The 22,334-nt window shown below is 49.7% G+C and overlaps 4 protein-coding genes across 9 annotated transcripts; 2 read left to right on the forward strand and 2 right to left on the reverse strand.

Annotated features, from left to right (window-relative positions):
• The first annotated feature begins 328 nt into the window (after nt 1–328).
• Nucleotides 329–3,963, forward strand: FCER1G (Fc epsilon receptor Ig). Of its 2 annotated transcripts, none has more exons than XM_003415012.3 (5): nt 329–488; nt 2,481–2,572; nt 2,916–2,948; nt 3,418–3,438; nt 3,601–3,963. In XM_003415012.3, exons 1-5 carry the CDS (start codon nt 440–442, stop codon nt 3,661–3,663), a joined length of 258 nt encoding a protein of 85 aa, XP_003415060.1. In that variant the 5' UTR covers nt 329–439; the 3' UTR covers nt 3,664–3,963. The 2 variants fall into 2 exon arrangements, with proteins under 2 accessions (XP_003415060.1, XP_023409973.1); XM_023554205.2 differs by having other exon boundaries at nt 367–488; nt 2,403–2,572.
• APOA2 (apolipoprotein A2) lies at nt 3,944–9,327 on the reverse strand. Its single transcript, XM_003415013.3, has 3 exons — nt 7,297–9,327; nt 6,836–6,968; nt 3,944–6,475 (listed from the first exon to the last, which is right to left on the reverse strand). Exons 1-3 carry the CDS (start codon nt 7,346–7,348, stop codon nt 6,358–6,360), a joined length of 303 nt encoding a protein of 100 aa, XP_003415061.1. The 5' UTR covers nt 7,349–9,327; the 3' UTR covers nt 3,944–6,357.
• Nucleotides 6,493–15,363, forward strand: TOMM40L (translocase of outer mitochondrial membrane 40 like). Of its 5 annotated transcripts, XM_010594898.3 has the most exons (10): nt 6,493–9,530; nt 9,744–9,993; nt 10,299–10,366; nt 10,657–10,749; nt 11,011–11,112; nt 11,253–11,358; nt 11,539–11,661; nt 11,778–11,854; nt 12,071–12,173; nt 12,313–15,363. In XM_010594898.3, the coding sequence occupies exons 2-10, from the start codon at nt 9,879–9,881 to the stop codon at nt 12,450–12,452; spliced, it is 927 nt and encodes a 308-aa protein (XP_010593200.1). In that variant the 5' UTR covers nt 6,493–9,530; nt 9,744–9,878; the 3' UTR covers nt 12,453–15,363. The 5 variants fall into 5 exon arrangements, with proteins under 5 accessions (XP_010593200.1, XP_064138925.1, XP_023409971.1 ...); XM_064282855.1 differs by having other exon boundaries at nt 6,493–9,993; XM_023554203.2 differs by lacking the exon at nt 11,539–11,661 and having other exon boundaries at nt 6,493–9,993.
• Nucleotides 13,131–18,049, reverse strand: NR1I3 (nuclear receptor subfamily 1 group I member 3). Its single transcript, XM_003415203.4, has 8 exons — nt 17,678–18,049; nt 17,098–17,228; nt 15,349–15,518; nt 15,002–15,141; nt 14,639–14,784; nt 14,432–14,555; nt 14,134–14,259; nt 13,131–13,260 (listed from the first exon to the last, which is right to left on the reverse strand). Exons 1-8 carry the CDS (start codon nt 17,782–17,784, stop codon nt 13,131–13,133), a joined length of 1,074 nt encoding a protein of 357 aa, XP_003415251.1. The 5' UTR covers nt 17,785–18,049.
• Nucleotides 18,050–22,334: the final 4,285 nt, after the last annotated feature.

Genomic DNA, 22,334 nt, shown 5'->3' on the forward strand with positions numbered 1-22,334 from the left:
GAAAGGGCTGTAGTGGGGTCTTAGACAGTCTTGAGGGGCAATTCATCACAGATACATCTCTGAACAGGGGTGGAATGAAAGATGGCAGATGTAGACAGCCTTCCCCAAGCACGAGAGTCACCTCTTTTCACCGATTAAGGCCCTTGATGAATGAAGGGCTGAGGCTTAAGCAACCAGACCTTCCAGCTCCCCTAGTTGGCCCTTCCGGGAGCCGCCCGTCTCTTAGTGCAGGAAGGGGAAGGGGCCAGAGCGAGGGGGAAGGCGTGGCAGGAAGGGGGGAACTGTGTGGTCAGGGAACTGCTCGCTGAGCCTGTACAGCTGCACCCTGCTGTCAGAGCGTTCGGTCCGCCGCAGCTCGGTCCCCAGACCCCTGCCCAGCTGCACCCTGCTGTCAGAGCGTTCGGTCCGCCGCAGCTCGGTCCCCAGACCCCTGCCCAAGATGATTTCAGCAGTGCTCTTGCTCTTATTCCTTTTGTTTGGACAAGCAGGTGAGAAGGTTTGGTGAGGGACAGTGAGCTGGGCCCCTGGGTGGGAGTCCAGGGCATGTGTTGAAGGGCTGAGGGAGGGACAGGCACGAAGACTGGTAGTGGGCAGATAGGCACAGGGCTGAGGTGGGTGCCGAGACCCAGAGGCTAGTCCTATCCAGCCCATCCAGGGCACTAGAGTCTCGTAGTTCCCTCCTATCATAGCTCTTCTTGTCCTCTTCTTACCCGATCCCAGCCTTACTTTACTCTCTTAAGGATTGATAGACTTCTGAGACTTCGGTTTTAGCAGGGAAGGGGGATAGTTGTGTGACATGAAGGTCTGCTCTGGGGCAATGCTCCATTCCCCATGATCAGCATTTTCACATAGGATACCTATGGCCTTGTCCATTGGGAGCTGATTGCTAGCTGGTTAAGTAGTACAGAGTCCCCTTTAAGAAGTCAAGGGCCTGTCCTTGTGCTTGGGAGTGAGGCAAGGATGGTCAAGAAAAGCAAGTCACGATCGGGGTCGGTCGTTGCTTCTGCGGGTCATCACAACACCATTCTGTCAATATGCTCATATAAGAGTGGGGCAGCACAAAATGCCCTCTAGAGACCTTGGCATCAGCTGAGAAAGGCAGAAATGGGAAAGCCCCAGCGGCTTTAAGGCTCCGGTCACTCTGTTTAAGAACCCTCGCTCTTTGCTGTTGGGGTTGTCTGTGCTGGAAGTGTGTGTGTGTGCATGTGTGTCATTGTGTTTTGAAGGGGGTGGTGGCAGCTGGGGCCTGGAGGGGAGAGTTCTTAAACTTCGGGCAAACTGGGGAAATTGAAAGAGGGCGGTGGAGGGGGGGGGAGCTCCACCAGCCAAGCTATGAAGGCAGAAGGCTTCAGTTAGCCACCAGTTTGCTGCAATGAGATGAGGAGGGAGCAAGGGCAATGAGGCATAACGGAAAAAACACATGCTTTGGAGACAGAAAACCTGGATTTGAGTTCCAGCTCTGCCACTTAATTCTGTGACCCTGAATGAGTTACTTAACTTTTCCGAGCCTTGGTTTCGTCATCCATAAAATGGTGATGATCTTTTCCTCAGGGTAGTTTTGAGATTTATGCAATATCGTGTGTGAAAGAGTGTCATAGACTAAAAAGTCCTCTACAGACACCAGTTACACACCCATGAAGCTTTCTGATAGGGGCCAGGAGCAACCTCTGGAGTCCAAACCCTACTTGATTTTTTTAATTACACAAAACTTCCCCTCTCAGACCCAGAATGAGTAAGTGAGTGACAGAGCAGGGTAGCGGGAGATGGAATCCACAGAACTTGTGGTCATTTCCTTGAGCTGGGCTAAGACAGTCCCCCAGCCTTGTGTCCCAAAACTTTGGTATCTCTTAAGACCTAGGAAAGCAGACCCCTCATTTTTACATATTTAAGTGTCTTGTGAGGAGACAGAAAAGATGAAGCTTGGGCTACAAGATGACCACCAATAACAAATTGCCCTCTCTCCCTTCCCCAGCACACATCCTTCCTGTCCAGCCCTCAGCCACAGGTCACAGGACTTAGCAGAGACACTCCTGTGGTTTCTGTGCTGAAGTTTGTCACTGCCTCCCTCACACTCTACCCCTCTGGGCTGAGGTTTTGGATCTCAGCCCAGTGAGTGCAGATGGGTCCCTTGAGGGGGGCGAAGTACTCAATGGTGCCTGAGGAACCCACAGTACTAGAAAGTGAAGATTCGGGGTTCAGGGGGAAGTCCTTGACTCTTGGTACATATAAGTTCCATAGCAACAGAACCTTTCACACTTCTGAGACTGCCCCAAAGTGGGGAGAAGGGGGCTGGAGGGACCGTGGGGGATGGGGGTGGGAGGGGCAAGAGAAATAGGAGTCCAAAGGGGAAGGCAGTTTCTTCCCCCAGAGGACTCCCCTCCAGACCTTGTCCTACCTCCCAGAGCCCTTTCCCGTCTCTCCTCTGAGTGCCAGATCCTCCCTGATGCCCTGATACCCCATGGCCACCTCTATCCCCTCAGCCGCTTTGGGAGAGCCTCAGCTCTGCTATATCCTGGATGCAATCCTATTTTTGTATGGTATTGTTCTCACTCTGCTCTACTGTCGGCTCAAGGTAAGGCTGGGCCAGACTGGGATGAGGGCTGGAAGGGGAAGTGGGAGGATGGTGGTAGCATGGATTTGAGGAGCAGGAATAAGAGTTTCCCCACAGCGCAGTGGTTAAGAGATTGGCTGCTAACCAAAAGGTTGGCTGTTTGAATCCACTAGCTGCTCCTTGGAAACCCTGTGGGGCAGTCCTACTCTGTCCTATAGGGTCGCTATAGGACAGAGTGTCAAAATTGACTCAATGGCATCAGGTTTGGTGCTTTTGGTTTCCCTTTGCATTTGGAGGGCAGGAGGATGGGCCACTAACTTCCCCTTTACTGATTTCCTTTCCTTCCCCCCCGCCCCCCGCCCAGATCCAGATGCGAAAGGCAATAGTCAGCCATGAGGTATGGACTCTCCCACCCCGGGGTGTCAGTTGTTTTTCAGACTTTCAGCCCTCGTGTACTCTAGCCTCAGGGTCTGAGGCCTCTTAACCTCCGAGAGGGCATATATGTCAGGTGCTGATCTGTTACCCTTCAGAGGCTCCCCTCACACCTCACCCTTGCCCACCCTACCTCCTAACGGAGTCATAGGGAAGAATCAAGAGCAGGGTGACAATAAGTATATGAGAGAATTGAATGTTGTTGTCTATGTGTCCTTGTAGCCATATAAAAAAAACCCTAGCCATATAAAAAAAAAAAAAGCCATATAGGCAAGTGTATATTCATTTATGTCCCAGGGCATCCGCGTGTGCACCCTGTAGCTCAAGGGGGATAGCCATCTCTGGCCAGATACCTCCCTGGGTGGGGAAGAATGTGCTGGAGGGCCCTGAAGGAGGTGTGGGTCTCTAATGCCTTGTCCCCTTTTTCTCCACAGAAGACAGATGGCATTTACACGGTGAGTGAATCTGCCTCCCAACACCACTACCTCCAGTTCCAGGAAGTCAGCAGAAAAGGGTGGAAAATTGAGTGATCTTTGGAAGGGGTGGAGTCTGTGGGGGTAGGTGGGGGCTCTAGGATGGGCTCAAACTTCTGACCATCCTCTGACCCCCATCTCTAGGGCCTGAGCACCCGGACCCAGGAGACTTATGAGACCTTGAAGCATGAGAAACCGCAACAGTAGCTTTAGAATGGATACCATCGGGGACATCCTTCTGTCCCTAGGCCACCTCCCAGAGTATGTGGTTGGCATCCACACAGTTAATGCCACCTGACTCCACTCCCGTAATGACGCTTGCCCCTCATTAATGTTCACCAGTGGACCTCCTCCCTTTCAAAGACTTATGCCCAAATGCTGTTCATTAACATTCTAGTCTTGCCCCCTTGTCCTACTCTTCTCTTCTTCCCCATCTTCAACTTCTACTAAGCAATGCCATGACAGTTCCTCCAATAAAGCCAACATGGTCTGGGTTCTATTCATTTATTCATTTCCCATATATTCATTCATCCTCTACCAAGCCGTAGGCTGGACACTGAAGATACAGATTTGTTTCTTACTACACGCATCTACTTTTTTTTTTTTTTTTTTTTAATGTGGGAAAATACGTATCATGAAAAATTTGCTGTTTCAATCCGAAGATACAATTCTGAGTAGAGCAGACTCAGTTCCTGACTTCACAGAGCTCATAGGCTAATGGACTTCTGGGCTATTTTGTTTGAATGAGGGATGAATGTTGACTGTGGCTGGGGGAGGGGCAAGACTCTCAACTCCCCAGGTGACCTGGGATGGAGCTGGCACAGGCAGTGATGTGTTGAGAGTCTAGGCACATTTGGAGATATTAAAACCCAGTTGATTCTGACTCACAGAGACCCCATGTGTGTCAGAGTAGGGCTGTGCTCCACAGGGTTTTCAAAGGCTGATTTTTTTGGAAGTAGATCTATAGTTCTTTCTTCCAAGGAGCCTCTGGGTGGACTTGGACCTCCAACCTTTTAGTCAACAGTTAGCTGAGTGTGTTAATCATTTGCACCACCTAGGTTTTTTTGAAGACATTAGATAACTTAAAAAATGATTTCTATGCCCAGGTTGGCCTTCTGTGTTTGGCAATTAAACCAAGGTTGGGCTGTGAGGGAGTCTGGCTGCGTTCCCTAAGTAGTCACCAACCCAGGTTAGAATGGACTTCGGGGAGCAGTGTGAGGACAGCTCACAATGTACATGCATACGGGAATTAGCATAGATGAAAAAGCGAACATGCAGGATAGATGGTGTGACGAGGGATGTGTGAAGCTCCTAATAAAAGTTTTTATGGGAACAGTGATTTTTCAGCAGACCCTGGGGCAAGAGGGGCCTTAGAAGGCCAGACAGGGATGGGGCTGGGTGAGGTAAAGGGGAACAAGTCCGATCCAGATGGGATGTCAATTCTGAGCACCTGGGCAGGTGGCCAGGGAACCCCTCTGGTCAGTGCCTGTCCTGTTCCCAGCTCTGCTAGGAGGCAGGATGGCCTAGAAGTATCTGAACCCCATCAGATGCTGCCAGTCCTGCCTCTGACCCAGGAGCCCTGTCAGAATGAGTCTAGCATCTACAAGCTTACCCCTGCCAACCCCCAGTGCTGGCCAATACCTTGTACTGCCTAGTGACTTAAACTTTTCAAAGTATTTTCCAGCTCATTGTACTATTTGATCATCCCACTAACCCTGTGAGGAAATTCAGGCTCTTTGAAGTTAATTAAGCTGCCCAAGGTCACCTTGCAAGTGACAAAGCTGGGATTCAGACTAGTATCTCTTTGTTCCCAGACATTTTGCCACACACACACACAAAAAAAGGTATTAGGAAAGAGAAGAGGAGGGAAGTAATCATGACTGTTGACAGTCTTGAAGACCAGATTGAGGAGGTTGGTCAGTATAGGGAAGTAATTGGAGCTGTCTCCAGTGGGTGGAGGAATAGTGATTTCAGATCAGATATGAGAAATGAGCCAAAGCAGGGAAGCAGCTGTCTTAAAGGTAAAGTGGGAGCAAGCTTTAATCAGAAAATGCTTCACTTCCCTTGCCCTACATTTTGAGATTGTGACCCTTCTCACATCAATCTAGCCTGGTTTCCATTCCATTTGGATTTAATTGAGCTCCCAGAGTTTCTGTAGTCCCACCTATCTACCAAGTTGGATACACGTCAGGCCTCTAAATGACCACTGATAACTAATAGTTCCAGGCCAGTTCTAGCAGGGGAGGGATTTGGAATGGGTCTTCATCAGGCAGGGAGTCTAGCTGAGAGGTTTTAAGTGGAGGAATGAGGGCACCTTTTGGGAGAAGAGTAAACCCAGGCCTTTCCTTTTACTGTGGGAAGGGGAAGCGCAGAAGAGTTCAGAAGGGGAGGGAGGATCTTGGGTGATATCTGTGGGTTCACTTCTTGGAAGCTTTCTCTTCATAAAATGGCAAAGAGGAACTTCTGAGGGGTATCTTCATTTCCTGTGACCCCTAGGAGTCTAGGGATTCGGTTTGTGAGCCCTTCATTCCTTTCGTGGTTCCATGTTCAATGCAAAACTCTTTAGACTCCATGACAGAAGCCGTTCCCAGGCCTGTAGAGAGACTTCGTGGGTTTGGAAAAGAATGAAGGATCACAGGCATCCTCACTCTGTCGTTTCTACCATTAGTCTCTTTAACCCTTTCTCCACCACCCCCACACCAAAGTCCCTCTTCTTTTAGAATCAGAATCATATTTCTCTTTGTCCTTCCTCCTGCTCCTCCCCCACTTCTCCTACCTCCCCCAGTCCTTAAAACACACCAGGCTCACAGCTTGATTCTTCAGTATTTATTATAGAAAAGAGGGGTGAGTAGAGAGACGGGCTCTAGGCCTGGCTGGTGAGTGTTATAGGGTCTGGACACCTCACTTGGCGGCAGGCTGTGTTTTGAGATCCATGAACTTGTTCAAGAAGTTAAGCAGGTCTGTTCCAGCCTTCTTGACCAGGGGTGTCAGCTGCTCCTGCGTCTTCTCGAAGTAAGCCCTGGAAATGTGAGGGACTAGAGGTCAGTGTGGGGGACCCTAGGTACGGGAAGGGCCTTGTTGGAGGGAGGTCAGAGCAGACTGACCCAGGTCCCCAAACTCTAGTGCCTGGTCCATTTTGGCATGGCAAAACCTTCAATAGGGCAGAGGAATAGATGCTGAAATAGAAATTCAAGGCCCCATTTCTGCTGCTCCCAACTGTCCATGATGCTAGTGGGATCTATCGGGTCATGAAAGGAGTTTTCTCTTCTATTTATGCCTAATCTCCCCTAACCCCCACACTTGAGCTCAATCCTCCCTGAGACCTCCCATCTTCCCATTTTTCTCTCTATAGCCCCTGAACCCTTTCCCTGGAACTCACTTGGCCTGGGCCTGAAGCTCTGGGGCCTTGGTCTTCTCCACCAGGTCCTTGCCGTACTCGCTCATGGTCTGGAGGTACTGAGAAAATAGGCTCTGCAGAGTTGGCTCCTCCGTCTGTCTCCGAACCAAGGCTCCTGTATGCGCGCAGGCACACACACACACACACACACACACACACACACACACACACACACACACATTCTTCTAAGTTGAGTTCACAGCTACCGAGTCCTGGTCTCCTGCCATACCCTCTGCCAATACCCAGTCTTAGCTCTCAGCTCCTTCCCCCAAACAGATGTCCAGCTCTAGGTCTTTGGGTGGGCTTTCTGGGCTTTAGAGAGGGAATAATCTTCCCTTTGAGCCTGAAGTTGCCAGACTTGGCCATAGGAGAACAGACAAACAGGTAGCTAGGACCATCAGCACCGTCTCCTCTGCAGGCCCCCCTCTCCATATCGTACCCACCTTCAAGGCTACAGATGGTGAGGAGCAGCACGGTCATTGCAAGCAGCTTCATGGTGGTAGCGGTAGGGAAGGTGGCCTGGGAACAGGATGGGAGGCATTGAAGACCAGTGGTCTTCAACACCTCTCCAGGGATCTCCTTACCTAGGTCTCCACTCCAACCTGGTTCCTTCCCTTTCCACAGTTAAAACCCCGCCCTCTTTGGATACTGCCCACACCTCCTGCTAACTTACCCTACCTAGTCAGTGTCTCTGTTCTTGATGTCTGTGCCTGGCCTGGCCGCAGAGGCAGTGGATATATACCTGTCTGCTTCCCCACCCCCTGTCAGGTGACAGGGATTATGGAGGGGCCCAGTGGGGCAGGGGCGAATGTTGGAGTAAACAAGTTGGAGAAGTGGGGGAGGAGAGAACAAACACACATGGGGACTCATGGTGGTGGGGTGAGAGGTAGGGGTGTGGGCCTTAGTGGAGGCCAAGAGGGTGAACTTCAGGCCTAGCTAGCATTCATTTTTGGGGGGAGGGGGGTTCTTGGTTAGCACTCCTTGGCTTTGAATGCAGCAGGAAACAAGAAAGCCTAAACATATAAGCCCTCGGCCCTTGGTATCTTTATTCCATCATGGGTAGATTTCATCTCTCCCACCCTAGCCGTCTTCATTACAACTTGGCAGATGGGTATTGGGGAAAGAGGAGAAAGAAAAAGGGAGTTCTAATTAGGGGTAGAGGTGAGGAGAATGGGGCTTAGAGGTATGGGGGCTAGGGTCAGAGGGCAGGTATGATTGACTCTGTCCCCTTTCTGAGTTAATGTGTAATGAGACAGGGGGAGAAAATATGGGAGCTCAGAATGATCCTCCTGGGTGCTGATCAGTGAGCACACCCTACCCCCAATAAAACAAATTCAGAAAGCAGCTCCTGTCTGGCTCTGGCAGGAGGAAAAAAAAAAAAAAAAAGTTGAATGATAGATTTCTGCCAGGTTAAAGGTTGAAGGTCCCTGGCTGTTTGATCACCTTATCATTTCTAGGTAGTGGTCAGCCAATATTGAGTCAGCAGGGGCAACAGCATCTCTCTGGCCAAGGCCCTGGCCCTTGTTCCAGTTCTCATTGTGAGGGAGAGCAGAGGTACACTCCCCAGGCCCAGAGCATTTGGGCAAAATCAGCTAAATAGATAGAAAAGCATTCATATCTCTCACCCTCTTGCCCCAAAGCCTACTCCTTGAGAGATGGGGGTGGAGATGTGGGGGCTAGTGAGGAAGGAAGTGACCAAAGTCCAAGGAATCTTCTTCCATTCTCAATTATTCTCCTGTGCAGTGCTTAGTGAGAGTCATCCCGTCGATTTTCCCCTGGCCCTGGGGTGGAGGCATTTGGGGACCTGAGTCTGTATTCCTGGATTTTATTTGCTAACTTTGCCTGGGGGTTCATCAGGGAAAGAACAGTTAACTACCGGGGCAGCTGTTTCAGGGAATTGTTCTCTTAGATTTAAGGATGTAGCTTGCACCCGCTCCTCTCACACCCGTCCTCATTCCACCAAGAGGGCAAGATGGCCAACTGAGAGATCACACCTCCAGGAGGGATGTGTGTGTCTACATCTTGGGGAGAGCTGTTTGTGTGAGTAGTACTCATTTGGAGGTGTACTGTGGAGAGCTGTCTGGAGGACTCTCCAGGGATTCTCTATGGGGAAGAGAGGGAGGTATGAACCAGGGTTCGAAAGAAGTCTTCACAGTCATTCCCACCACCACCCTTCCCAAGACGCTAGACTCCAGGCTTCTGTTTCAGTTTTCTCAGGGTTCAAGAGGGAGCTTCAGTGGCCCAAGCTATGTGATGCTCCCCCTAGTGTATAGTACATTCACAGGTTTTGCCCGACCTTGGAGTGGCCGGGCAATCTAAGGCCTTCTACCAGAGTAAGTCTAAGGATCCACCAATCAAGTCTCGCTTGCTGTTGCGGTGCCGGGGTTGGAGCTCTCCAGTTTTGAGGCCTGTCACTCCTTTGCTTCCTCCTCTTCCATTGGCTCCTGGGAGAACAAGGCGGCTTTTTTACATCAACTGGGCGGGGCCCAATCGGGGGGTGGGGGAAGGGGGTAGGTTGGGTCTTTAGTTCTTTTTTTGCCCGGTTCCAAGATGGCGTTCGCGACCACGTTAAGAATGCAGTGTGAAGCCTCAAGTCTGCCATCACTCAAAATGGCCGCCCCCATCAAGATGACCGGGGTGTGCCGGGGGGAAAGGGGCAGCAAGATGGTCTGAGACGGTAAGGGCTACTGCTCCATTGCTAGCCTGGCCTGGGGATCTGGGAATGAAGAGTAGAAAAACTGGGAAGCTGGGTGAGGTCTGTGGTAGGGGCTAGGATTAGAGAGTGGAGGAGGGGACGGGGTGACAGGTGGGGGTAAGGGATCAAAGATGGGACTGTAGTGTGTATGGGGTTTAATCTCTCCATCGGTGCCCTCTCCTCCTACTATTCCAGGTCTAGCGTCGGACCATGTGGAAGTTTCTGGGACTGGGGAGCCTGATGATGGGGGGTGGGGCCCTTGGGGGATAGAGGGAGCAATAGCGTTCTTTCCCAGGGTAACCCCGGCTCCTCCCCCTCCTCTGAGTTGAAATGGGGAACACATTGGGCCTGGCACCCATAGGGGCTTTGCCTCGCCGAAGCCCCCGCCGAGAGGAGCCTTTGCCCAACCCTGGGAGCTTCGATGAGCTGCACCGGCTATGCAAAGGTGGGAACCTGGCGTTAGGGTGTCTCAAGTTGGAAGGGGCAGAGGAGGGGAGGATCCTGAAGGCTGAGGATCTTAAAGATTCCCAGTGATGGGAACAGGAAAGGGGTGATCACACCTGGGCATCCAGCCTCAGGGAGGATCAGGTGCCAGAATAAAGTGGAGCATTTCCTTGCAGGACTTGAAAGGAGGTCAATTCCTCTAAAGTACTTCCTATGGGATTGAAAGGGGAGACTACCTCATGGGGTAGGGGTTCCTTGTCTGCACATCTGTACTTATGCTTTTCCTTCCCCTCATGGCCCCTTCAGATGTATTTCCAGCCCAGATGGAGGGAGTGAAGCTCATTGTCAACAAGGTTCTAAGCAGCCATTTCCAGGTGCTCCCACTTCTCTGACTCCTCCTTATTAGTTCTCCTTGCCTGTCCCTGGGTCCTCTTCTCCTTTCCTTTGTATTCCAGACTTAGCCATGCTATATGAGTCAAATGAGGGAGGATGTGGAGCTCTCTTTACATCTCTTGCTTGGACTTGTTGCTTTTAATTTGATGACCCTCAATGTATGTTAGGGTGTTTGGGATTCTTAAGAGGTCCTCTGGGTGGGGAAAAGATGGGATGGAGGATTGCAATGGTGCAGGGGTACTCTCTCTTCCAATGATTCCTCTTTCCTTAGGTGGCTCACACTGTGCATATGAGCGCCCTGGGCTTGCCAGGCTATCACCTCCATGCGGTCTATGCAGGGGACTGTCAGCTTAGCCCCACTGAGGTGAGGCCTTCACACACCTGGGGCATCTCCTTAAAGGCCCACCTGGGAGCCAGGTCTAGAGGAGGAGGAAATGTGTGTGTTATGGGGGAGAATGGGCAAGGCACCTGAATTCTATGTCTTATGAATGGCAGGTAAGGGAAACTTGTGCGAAGAGCCCAGAGTTTGTCTTTGTGGCTCCACCAGGGGGCGCCTGGGACTGTTAAGTCTTGGGGTTTAGGCTCACAAGTGCGGCCCAGCTCAGCCTATCTACCCTCGCAACAGGTGTTCCCCACTGTGGTAGGGGATATGGACAGCAGTGGCAGCCTCAATGCCCAGGTCCTGCTTCTCTTGGCAGAGCGGCTCCGAGCCAAGGCTGTCTTCCAGGTGATCCTGCCTCCATCCACTGAGGCATTTCCTCTTTCTTCCCAGTGAATGACCTGCACGGGGGACTTCGGTGGGAGGGGCAGAGGCAATAGTGATCTTACTGAGAGAGAGAGATTTTACTTCTTGTTCTCCCCACCCAGACGCAGCAGGCCAAGTTCCTGACTTGGCAGTTTGATGGCGAGTATCGGGGGGATGACTACACAGCCACTCTGACCCTAGGGAATCCTGACCTGATTGGAGAATCGGGTGAGGCATTGGGACAGGGTCCTTTTTACCTTGGCTGCCTGCTTGCAAATGTTGGCTTGTTCATCTGAACAGTTCAGGGAGTAGGAAAGGACTTCCTTGCGGGGCAGGGTTCCTAGGGAACAGGTCTGGATTTATCTCTATGACTGCCCCCTGACTCCATATCTCCGCACTCCTCCACAGTGATCATGGTCGCTCACTTCCTGCAGAGCCTCACCCATCGGCTGGTGCTGGGGGGAGAGCTAGTTTACCACCGGCGGCCAGGCGAAGAGGGGGCCATCTTGACACTGGCCGGGAAGTACAAGGGTATGGGGTGAGGTGGTGTAGTGACAGGGAGGGGCAATTCTGGACTTTGCTGGGGTTTCTGACCTGTGTCCTACTACAATAATGTTCCTTTCCCCCCTCTATTTTGGTTTTTACAGCCGTACATTGGGAAGCTACATTGAATGTGGGGTCAGGCGGGGCCCATGCAAGTTATTACCACAGAGCAAATGAACAGGTGAGACTACTGATCTCATCCTCTACCCCAGGAAGACAGCTCTGCCCTTTGCCCCTCTGGACCTCCACAGGCCTTGCTGACTTACTGTTCTCCCTACCTACACTTCAGATACATTTTCATGAATGCCTTCATTCTGGGTGCTACTGATCCTCTGTCAGGACCTGTCTACTCTTCACCGACCCTGATCCCTCTCTCATCCTTGTCCATGATTCTCAGGTTCAGGTTGGAGTGGAATTTGAGGCAAACACAAGGCTACAGGACACGACCTTCTCCTTTGGTTACCACCTTACTCTGCCCCAGGCCAACATGGTGTTTAGAGGTGAGGATTATTGCAGTGACGTTTGGATATGTTGAGGGATTTGAGCGGTGGAAAGGGCAAGGAAGCCCTACCTTATTTCTGCTGACCCTTTTCTTCAAGTCTTGTTAACTAACCTATTTGGTGCTCTCTTCCCCAACAGGCTTGGTGGATAGTAACTGGTGCGTGGGTGCTGTGCTGGAGAAGAAAATGCCCCCCTTGCCCGTCACCCTAGCCCTTGGAGCCTTCCTCAATCACTGGCGCAACAGATTCCATTGTGGCTTCAGCATCACTGTGGGCTGAGGTTGTCCCCAAGCCCCCACAGCAGCTGGAACCTCTGAGTCAGGTGCCCTAGGGCCAGAGACTAGGCCCCCTTCCAGAGCCCACCTTGCCGGGTGACCTCTAGATCCCAGGAGCAGAGTGGGGACAGGACCATTCCCTCCTCAGAACTGAAGCTGTCACATGGACAGCTGATGGGGCAGTGGTTTAGGGCTCCCACCTCTACCACCAGCTCCACTATCATCTATCTCATGCTCTTAGGGCTTTGGACTAAGAGGGAAATATTAAGGGTATGTCGGGCTGATTATTCCCCTTTACTTCATTTCCCTTTGGATTAAAGCTGCTAGCCTCTTCCTCTCTGGAGCAGAAAATTATGCATGGGATTAGCTTCCCATCCTGTTTTCTAGCCTAGAGTTTCCCAAAGCTGGGAAAGAAGGGCTAAAGGGCTAAATCTTTGGCCTCAGAAAGCAGGGCCCATCCATTCCCAGAAGGAGGTTTACTTCGAAGCCCTGAGGCTACCTCCTTCCCCATCTCCTGTGCTTTCAGAGAACAACTTTGTCCCCACGGTCACTCCCCACTCCGCTGTGACAGCATGAAGAGGCAGTTATTGCTTTAGTCTTTCATTGTGACCACTTGCCAGTATTTTCCCCTTCCCAATCCAGTGTGTCCCAGGTGGGTTGGGGAAAAAGGTGACCCAGGGCCTCAACTACAGATCTCCTGGAGCAGTGGCATCATGGCAAACAGCCCCTGGATGTGTTGGATTTGGTACCCATATGCGTCGTTAATGCTCCGGAGTTCAGCCAATAGGCCCAGCAGCTTCGCATACAGAAACCTTTGGAAGAAGTGGTGGGGTCGCCAGGTAAAGAGGAGAGTCATAAAGGCAGCTGGTAGTCTTGTCCTGAGGCCCCGGTCCCTCCGTGGAGCTAGTGACCACTAGAGAAAATCATGCTCTGGTATGACAAATTAATCAAAGCTTCCAAAGGTGCCCAAGGAAGCCTCTGTCTGACATTGTCTTCTGTCACCACGCTCATTTCCCCCTGAATCCAGAGCTCTGAGGGCCAAGTGTGAAGAGAGCCCCGGACTTCAGCCCCAGCCCCAGAACTTCAGCTCTGTAGAACCTGAGGGTCTGGCCTTCTAGAGCAGGATCTAGAAGGTGGGTGTGTTCTATGGTATAAAGAGTCCCTCTTCTGGCCAAACTGGCTCATTGAGGAATGAACAAGAACAAGAGTGGAGCAAACCTCAGAGCCTGGATAGATCATAGACTGTTGAGCCAGTGACTGGCTTTGGCCATGAAACTGTGAATGACTGTAGCTTGAAGGGGAATGAAAAATGAAAGGAATTGGCCCAACAGAGAGGAGGGCTAAGGAAAGAGAGGGAACAAGACTCTTGAAAGGCTGCTTTAATCTGGAGAAGTTGATGAATGTCATCAATCTCAGGAATGCTATTATACAGGGCCTGCGAGTTACTACTTTGCATCTCTACTGAATAAAAAAAAAAAAAAAACCTGGAAAACGTGAGGTGAAACAGCTTCAGGAACAATTTGGATGGCGGAGCTATGTGAGACGGGGATGGCCAGAGGGAAGGACTAGACCCCCAAGGGACGTGGTTTCCCAAAGGAAGGGACAGAAAGAGATTCATCCTTAGCTTAATGCTCCCCTAGCTCCTACCCCTGTGTGACCTCCAAGCCCCCAGTCTCCCATCATACCGATTCCGGGGCATTGGCTGCTGGCCCTTGATGTAGCTTTGCAGAGTCAGCGCCATCTCCTCCTGCAGCTGGTCGATCTCTTCTCTCTGGGTAACCCCGGGTCGGTCTATGGAATAGGGAGCCGGGATGGACAAAATAGGGGACGGGGTGGGTCTGCACGGTGCCCAAGGGGGCTGAGGCTGGGATAGACCCACTCTGCAGGTTTAAAGGCTAGAAAGCTGGGGATGGATGAATTCAAGGAGCTGGGAGTTTGGGTAGTGGTCCTGGAGCTTCTAGGCCTTGGGGATGCTCACCAGGAGAGAAGAGGGCCATAGCAGCCATGAGCACATACTCGGGCTCCTGGAGCTGTAGTCGCCGCAGTGTCCCGTGGAAGCGGAAGAATGAGTCCAAAAACTCTACCTGGAACCCCACTGTGGGAGATACTAGGCTTAGTATCCTCCAAGTCACCTGGCCGCCTACGATACCATGAGGACACATGCCCTCTGCTGCTCCTGGACCATCTCACCTTGGGCTCCATCTTCCATTGTGTAGCGAAGAGGTCCACAGAGGAAATTTTGTGTTTGGAGACAGAAAGTGGTATTGAGTGCAATGTGACAGATTTCCAAAGCTGCTCCCTTGAGAAGGGAGATCTGGTCCTCCATGGGCAGGGACCTTTGGGGAGCAGGAACCAAGGGCACTTGAGATTCTAGCCTGAACCTCAGGGAGGAGAGGAACTCCCACTCCTGGTTGAGACATTTACAAACAAAGCTGGGAATTCAAGGTCTGGTGCTTGGGAAGGCTGAAGGATGGGTTATTTTGGTCAATAACTTTTAGGGGGGTGTAATTTACCGGAGTATTTACTTCCTGAAGGTGATGGGAGGTCACTCACCGGAAGAGTGGCAGATCCTTGGTGAATTTGATGACTTGCTGTACCATGAAAGTGCTGATGTCTGCGAAATGCCTGAGCAGAGGCAGCTCAGGGGCCAGGGTGGGCAAGGGCTGGTGATGGATGAACAAGTGAGCTGGAGGCTGCAGAGATCAGAGCATGAGGCCTTGGCCCTAGGGCCTCCCTGGCCTTATCTTGGAAGGATTCTGGGCTGAGAAGCCTGCCCAGGCTGGGGTTCTGGAGAAGTCCTGTACTCAAATTGGTGCCTGGCACATGGCCCTTTTCCCTCTGGCTAGCTTCCTTGGAACCCTTTTTGGTCACACTCCAGCCCCAATCCTGCAAATGCTTACTCTGAATCGCACAAACTGGTCAAACACAGTGCCAATGTGGCGAGTGTGGGCACCCAGGAGTATCTGGACCAGCTTCTTCTGTTCCTTACTCAGGTGCACAGGTGTTCGTTCTGCCCGCCTCTGGGCCTGTTTTGCTCGCCGCAATGCCAGGGCTTCTGTCGACAGGATCACTGTGCCGGGTAAGAAACATGACAAAGCTGTGCAGAGCAGCAGAGAGCACTTCTCTTTACTAGCTCTGGGCCTGGGGTCCCTTGGTCACCCTGCACAATGGAGAGAGGAGGGAGGAGGGTTCCTAGGGCTTCCTTGGCCTCTACTGAAGCCCTAGAGGCTCCTGGTGGCAGGAGATTCCTGTATACTGGACCAACCTGTGAGGCACTGCAGCAGAAAACAATGCCCTGTGGGAGAGAAGGGAAGGGTAGAGAGCAAAGCAGGAAAGTTGAAAAGGAGATGGTTGGCCTGTGAGTGGACGTGGAAGGCGGAAGGATCTTGATACCTAAAACATAGCATATAGCATAGCACTGTAATTTCAGTGGTTCCTAGGTTAAATATCACTGGATGAAACAACCTAGTGGGTAGCTAACTAAACCGAAATCTATGGCCCATCAAGTTGATTCCAACTCATGGTTGATTCCCACTGAGTGAACTGCCTCATGGGGTTTCCAAGGAGCAGCTGGTGAATTTGAACTGCTGACCTTTTGGTTAGCAGCTGCAGCTGTTAACCACTGTGCCATCAGGGCTCCGTGGGTAGAAAGGGCAGGTATTATCCATATTTTTCAGAGAAGTAATTAGGCTTAGAAAGAGTCCAGAACAGATCCCAGGTCACAAAATAAATGATGTAGATTGAATTCTAACCAAGATCTTTTGACTTCAATCATTTCCTTTCGACTGCTCCGTATGAAAAGATAGTGTGATGTCATGGTAAAAACAAGAGCTTGGGAGTCAAGTGTGATGTCATGGAAAAATAAGAGCTTGGGAGTCAGACTTGACTTTGAATACTGGCTCATAACTTTTTAGCTGAGTGAACTTGGGTAAATTAACTTCTGTGAGTCCCAGTTACATCATATTTTGGGAGCATAGCATGGTTACCTGGCACAGAGAAAGCATTAAATAAATTAATTCAACAACTATTGAGTACCTACTAGGTGATAGGAGCCCTGGTGGTACAAGTGGTTAAGTGTTTGGCTGCTAACCAAAAAGTCAGCAGTTCGAATCCACCAGCCACTCCTTGGAAACCCACTGGGGCAGCTCTACTCTGTCCTATAGAGTTGCTATCAGTTGGAATCAACTCAATGGCAAATGGGTTTGGGTTTTTTTTTTTTTTTTTTTTGGTACTAGACGACAGGCCCTATGCTCAGAGGACAGAAGAGGAAAAGCAAGCCATATGAATAGCTATGGGAAGAGCCTTCCAGATAAAGGAAATAAAAGAGCAAGTGCAAAAGCCCTGGGGAGAGTGTGCTTGGTGTGTTTGAGGATGTCAAGGAAGTCAGTGTAGCTAGAATGAATCCAGCAAGGGGGAAGAGTAGGAAATAAATTTTGAGAGGTGGCGTGGGGGAGGTAGGTCATGTAGGCCCTGAGATCATGTACCCTAAGAGAGATGGAGAGCCATTTGAGGTTTTGAGCAGAATAGTGACATATCTGACTTGTTTCAAAAAACTTACTTCTGCTGCTACGTGGTGAATATGCCAGGACGATGAAGGACAAAGTAGAGACAGAGTCAGTGGATTCATGGGATGGTAGGAGGCCACTTACTGTCCTTCCTCATGCCAGCATTTAGGCACTTCTGCAACCTACAGGCTGGGCAGTGGCGCCTCTGGGCCTTGCTGACCTCACAGCTTCCATCAAAGGAGCAGGCGAGACCAGTGCTTTTGCTGGCTGTTCGTCTGTGAGAGACAGACATTGTTAGGGATGGGGATGGCAGTGAATAAGCAGGTAGATATGTGAGGGCCTGACATGATCTAAAAGGCCTGGGAATCTGGTGACGTGGGCTAGTCTGGGCTGTGCACAAGGGTCCCCAAGGGTGATTCAAGCATTTCTGTGGGGGCACAGTAGACATAGTTCTTAGCTCGGTGCTTTGTAGGCAGTGGGTGCATGATAAATACTATTGACTAATGAGGTGTGTCCGTAGGACAAATGTTTGGCCTCCTCTCTGTTATCATGCCACCTGTTTATACAGTATTGGGGTTGGCAAGATGTGGCACGCAAGCCAAAGGGTAACTGGGCTCTAGGATGCAGGAGAAATGTAGCTGGATAAGCTCAGGCATGTTTCAGGGCTCAAAGGCTGATTGACATGCAGTTCAGGGGTTATTTCTTTTGGGGAGGAGGCTCTCACCTGAAGAAACCTTTGCAGCCTTCACAGGTCAAGGCATGGAAGTGATAGCCTGTGGCTCGGTCCCCACATACCACACAGTTCCTTGGGTCATCATCTCCCCTGACCATGGTCTCAGGTGTTGGGGTGGCCTCACAGACTCCTGAATGTGGGTAGGGGGGCTAGCAGTCAGTTCTGGGTGACCCTTGGCCCTCTTCTCCCTTCTGCAGACCCTCTTCCCAAACCTGCCCTGGGTCTGACCCCCAGCATTACCGCTCCTTTATCATTTTTAGTTTCTGGGCCCCAACGGATTTCCTACCTGCTCTTCTTAGGCAGCACATCACCTTCAGGTCAAGGACCTGGAATGGGATGTCTCTCCTCTACCTCTCACCCCGGCTCTGCTCTCCCTCTGATCTTAGGAGCTGCCAGCGTTGGAGTTAGTGATTAGGGCCCTCAGTACCTGAAAAGCAAGGGACGTCCGTTGTCTGTGGCTTCCAGTCGCTCTCAGTGAGTGCCTGGGCTGGGCACAGACTCTGGACCCAGGGCAAAGGCCTGGGTGGCGGGGGGCGGGGGGGAGGTTTTCCCAGCGTGCACATGGTGCTGGTTGCTGGTGCATGGGGAGGAAATTTGGTGGGTGAGGCCTTCATGACTCATTAGAAGCTGCTCCTTATCAGACCCATTGAGGTTTTCCCTACTATTGAGCTTCAAGCCTATATCTGCAGCTTCCTCCATATGAAGATACTGGACAAGCTGGAAAGAGAGAGGGAGAGACGGCAAGCTTGTTCACTTGTAGTATGTCAAGAGTAAAATCATAGCAGTAACTATTGCACCAGGATCCCCAAAGGAAAGCTTTAAAAAAGAGACTGGGGTCTAATTAAGAGCCTATGTAAAGAGCTAGAAGGGGTCCCAATTCCTAACTAGGGAGGGCTGAGAACTAAATCAGAGTAGCCTCTAATAAATTAGAGGTAGTTGGGGTTGTTTTGGAACCCTTCAACCAAAGCTGGTTTCATGGGCTTGTGACCTCAAAAGTGTTCCATAGTTGTTTTAATGCTCTGCTGTTGCCATCTTGAAATTCTTAAGTTTTGAACAAGGGGTCCTGTACTTTCACTTTTCACTGAGGCCCACAAATTATATAGCTAGTCCTGTCTTGGACCCAAGGTGAAGGAATCAGGAACGTCTAACATGTTTAAGAATCAAAAGCAGGAGTCTTTATTGGGGTCGTAGTGCTCCATTGACACACACACACACACACACACACACACACACACACACACAGGCACGTGCACGCATGTTTTTTCTCTCCTAACATCTATAAATACAAAAAAGCAATTTTAAAAGCCCTTTGATGTTTGGGGGGCAGATAACGTGTTCCAGAAATCTATGTTGGATAAAGCAGGTCAAGGAAGCAGCGCTTTTTTTTTTATTATTGCGCTTTAAGTGAAAGTTTACAGATTAAGTCAGCCTCTCATAAAAAAATTTATATACACCTTATAAAAAATTTTTTTATGTACACCTTTCTGTATCCTCCTAGTTCCCATCCCCTGATGAGACAGCACACTCCTTTTCTCCACCCTGTCTCCCCGTGTCCATTCAGCCAGCTTCTGTCCCCCTTTTATCTCCCTTCCAGACAGGAGCTGCCCACATAGTCTCATGTGCCTACTTGAGCCAGGTAGCTCACTCCTCACAAGTATCATTTTCTATCTTATAGTTCAGTCCAATCCCTGTCTGAAGAGTTGGCTTTGGGAATGGTTCTAGTCTCGGGCTGAGAGAAGGTCTGGGGACCAGGACCTCCAGGGTCCTTCTAGTCTCAGTCAGACCATTTAATCTGTTCTTTTTACAAGAATTTGAGGTCTGCATCCCACTGCTCTCCTGCTCCATCAGGGATTCTCTGTTGTGTTCCCTGTCAGGGCAGTCATCGGTTGCAGCTGGGCACCATCTAGTTCTCCTGGTCTCAGGCTGATGTAGTATCTGATTAATGTGGCCCTTTCTGTCTCTTGGGCTCCTAATTACCTTGTGTCTTTGGTATTCTTCGTTCTCCTTTGCTCCAGGTGGGTTGAGGCCAATTGACACATCTTGGATGGCCACTTGCTAGCTTTAAAGACCCCAGACACCACTCACCAAAGTGGGATGCAGAATGTTTCCTTAATAGATTTTATTATGCCAGTTGACCTAGATGTCCCCTGAAACCATGGCCCTCAAGCCCACGCTCCTGCTACACTGGCCTTCAAAGCATTCAGTTTATTCAGGAAACTTCTTTGCTTTTGGTTTAGTCCAGTTGGGAAGCGGCACTCATTCATCACCAAATCTGATCCCACACACACTGAAATCAAGCTCTAAGCCTCAGTCTTCCCATTTGAAAGACCCTTCTCACTGCAGACCTCCCTAGGTGTTTACTGTTTCTGCATGAACAGTCTTCTACCACCAGAAATAAGCATCTTTCCTAGTTTTCTTTTTATCATGTCCCCTGCTTCTTGGGTTAAGAATTAAGTTAATGTCGCTCTAAAGATGAGTTAAAACCCCAAATACAGGATAGAGTTACACACACACACACTTATAGACAGAAGGAGAGAAGAGAAAAGAAGAGATGAGACAAGGCTGAGTTAAAAAGACCCTTCTTCAGATTCCCAGAATGAGTTCGTTGAACTCTTAACCCCAGTAATACAGCATCCAACTATGCCTTACTTTGTATTTTGAAACAAGGTGAATTCCAGAGAGCATGAAGCTTGGGTCTAATGATTGGGAAATGATGAGTGTGTACATATCTGTCGGTATTTTTTGAGTGCAACTCTGTGAGAGTTAACACAAACTCATTCAATCAATAAATATTGACCGAAAACCTACTGTCTGTTAGATATTAGGAATTAAAAGGTGAATAAGATATTCTCCTGCCCTCGTGAAGTTTAAATTCTAGTGGGGAGACAGGCCTTTAAATAGATAGAAAGAAATATAGTCAGGCCAATGGTAGTGCTATGCACTGAGCGTTACGGGACAACAGAGGAGGGGCAACTAGTCCTGCTTTGGCAAAGGGGTGTCGAGCAGGAGACAGTTGAAAGGCTTAATAGAGGAGTGGCAATTGAGCTGATTTTTAAAGGTTAATGAGGAGTTAGCCAGGTGAAGGTAAAAGGTAGGGTAGAACCACGAACAGGCCTCTCTTGCTGGAGCATAACATTTTATGCTGGGAGTGGGAGGAGAGAAGGCTAGAGGAGATGGACTATGACACTGAGCTTTGGGCCAGGCCAGATCATGGGAGATCTTACCTGCCATACTGAGAGCTTGAGTCCAGCAGGAAGCTTTTACAGGATTTTCAGGTTGGAAGCAACATGGTCCAATATGTTTCTAGATAGCTCATTCTGCTGCCTGGTGGCAAGATGTATTTGAGGGGTCAGGGCTGGAGGCAGAGACTAGTAAGAAAGTTATTGCCATAATGTAGGTGAGAGAAAATTAAGCCTGAGCCAGGGCAGTGGTAGGATATAGGGGAGGAGAGGGTTTTGAGAAATACAAGGGAGGTGGACTCACTGGCACTTGATGATACTAGAACGTTTGGGTTGAGAAATATGGGGGAGGGGTTATTAAGTGCCAACTCTGCTGTTAGGCTCTCTGGAAAGAGATAAAAGAAAGGTCCCTATTGCAGAGGAATTTACAGTATGATTATGGAGAATGCACAAATAAACTACTAGATTTTGCAAGGAAGTGTATAATCAAAATATATAGTACATAAGTATATAATCAAGTTGTATAGTAAAAGTTATGTATATTATAGGTATTAACTGGTTCATTAATTTATTCTTATTGAGTGCCCAGCGTGAGCAGAGTTCTATGTAAGAATCCTTACCTGTGTTAAACCTATAAGATAGGTAATATCACTATTTTACAGAGGAGAAAACTCAGGTCCAGGTTAAGTAACTTCTACAAGGATCAATATATCCAATGGTTTATTAGCTGAATCCACTTAAATGTCACATAAAAACAACCAAACCCATTGCTGTTGAGTTGATTCCGACTCTTGGCGACCCTATAGGACAGAGTAGAGCTGCCCCATAGGGTTTCCAAGGAGGGACTGCTGAATTTGAACTATAAACTGTTTGGTTAGCAGCTGAGCTCTTAACCACTGTGCCACCAGGGCTCCAGAATGTCACATAAAAAAAAACAAATCAAACCCACTGCTGTTGAGTTGATTCTGACTCATAGTGACCCTATAGGACAGAGAATTGTCCCATGTGGTTTCCAAGGAGCATCTGGTGGATTTGAACTGCCAACCTTTTGGTTAGTAGCCATAGCTCTTAACCACTACATCACCAGGGTTTCCCAGAATGTCACATTAAAAAAAAAAACAAAACCAGAAAAGCTGACCTGTTGCTGTCCAGTCACTTGTGACTCACAGCAACCCTACAGGACAGAGTAGAACTGCCCCATAGAGTTTCTAAGGAGTGCCTGGTGGAGATTGTCACATAGGCATCTCAAATTCAATATGTCCAAAATGGAACATATTGTCAAACCCCCACGCACTAACTTCTCCCTTATTACCTAACTTGGTGTCATGGATTGAATTGTGCCCCCCAAAATTTGTGTCAACCTGGCTAGGCCATGATTCCCAGTATTGTGTGGTTGTCCTCCATTTTGTGATTTCCTATGCATGTGAATCCTAATCTCTGCCTGTGGTTAATGAGGCAAGATTAAAAAA

The sequence above is a fragment of the Loxodonta africana genome, chromosome 3 (genome assembly GCF_030014295.1).
Source record: "Loxodonta africana isolate mLoxAfr1 chromosome 3, mLoxAfr1.hap2, whole genome shotgun sequence".
NCBI classification, from domain to species: Eukaryota; Metazoa; Chordata; class Mammalia; order Proboscidea; family Elephantidae; genus Loxodonta; species Loxodonta africana.

Excerpts from the sequence above, each read along its gene's own strand:
- NR1I3 (XM_003415203.4), bottom strand. The coding sequence starts at position 17,784 with ATGGTCAGGGGAGATGATGACCCAAGGAACTGTGTGGTATGTGGGGAC. Across the intron at positions 17,229-17,677 it reads GGCTGCAAAGGTTTCTTCAG|ACGAACAGCCAGCAAAAGCA; the intron begins GTGAGAGCCTCC and ends TGTCTCTCACAG. Across the intron at positions 14,556-14,638 it reads AATGGAAGATGGAGCCCAAG|TATCTCCCACAGTGGGGTTC; the intron begins GTGAGATGGTCC and ends TACTAAGCCTAG.
- FCER1G (XM_003415012.3), top strand. The coding sequence starts at position 440 with ATGATTTCAGCAGTGCTCTTGCTCTTATTCCTTTTGTTTGGACAAGCA. Across the intron at positions 2,573-2,915 it reads TGCTCTACTGTCGGCTCAAG|ATCCAGATGCGAAAGGCAAT; the intron begins GTAAGGCTGGGC and ends CCCCCCGCCCAG. Across the intron at positions 3,439-3,600 it reads AGACAGATGGCATTTACACG|GGCCTGAGCACCCGGACCCA; the intron begins GTGAGTGAATCT and ends CCCCATCTCTAG.
- APOA2 (XM_003415013.3), bottom strand. The coding sequence starts at position 7,348 with ATGAAGCTGCTTGCAATGACCGTGCTGCTCCTCACCATCTGTAGCCTT. Across the intron at positions 6,969-7,296 it reads CACCATCTGTAGCCTTGAAG|GAGCCTTGGTTCGGAGACAG; the intron begins GTGGGTACGATA and ends GCGCGCATACAG. Across the intron at positions 6,476-6,835 it reads GAGCTTCAGGCCCAGGCCAA|GGCTTACTTCGAGAAGACGC; the intron begins GTGAGTTCCAGG and ends TCACATTTCCAG.
- TOMM40L (XM_064282855.1), top strand. The coding sequence starts at position 9,879 with ATGGGGAACACATTGGGCCTGGCACCCATAGGGGCTTTGCCTCGCCGA. Across the intron at positions 9,994-10,298 it reads GCTGCACCGGCTATGCAAAG|ATGTATTTCCAGCCCAGATG; the intron begins GTGGGAACCTGG and ends TGGCCCCTTCAG. Across the intron at positions 11,359-11,538 it reads TGACCTGATTGGAGAATCGG|TGATCATGGTCGCTCACTTC; the intron begins GTGAGGCATTGG and ends ACTCCTCCACAG.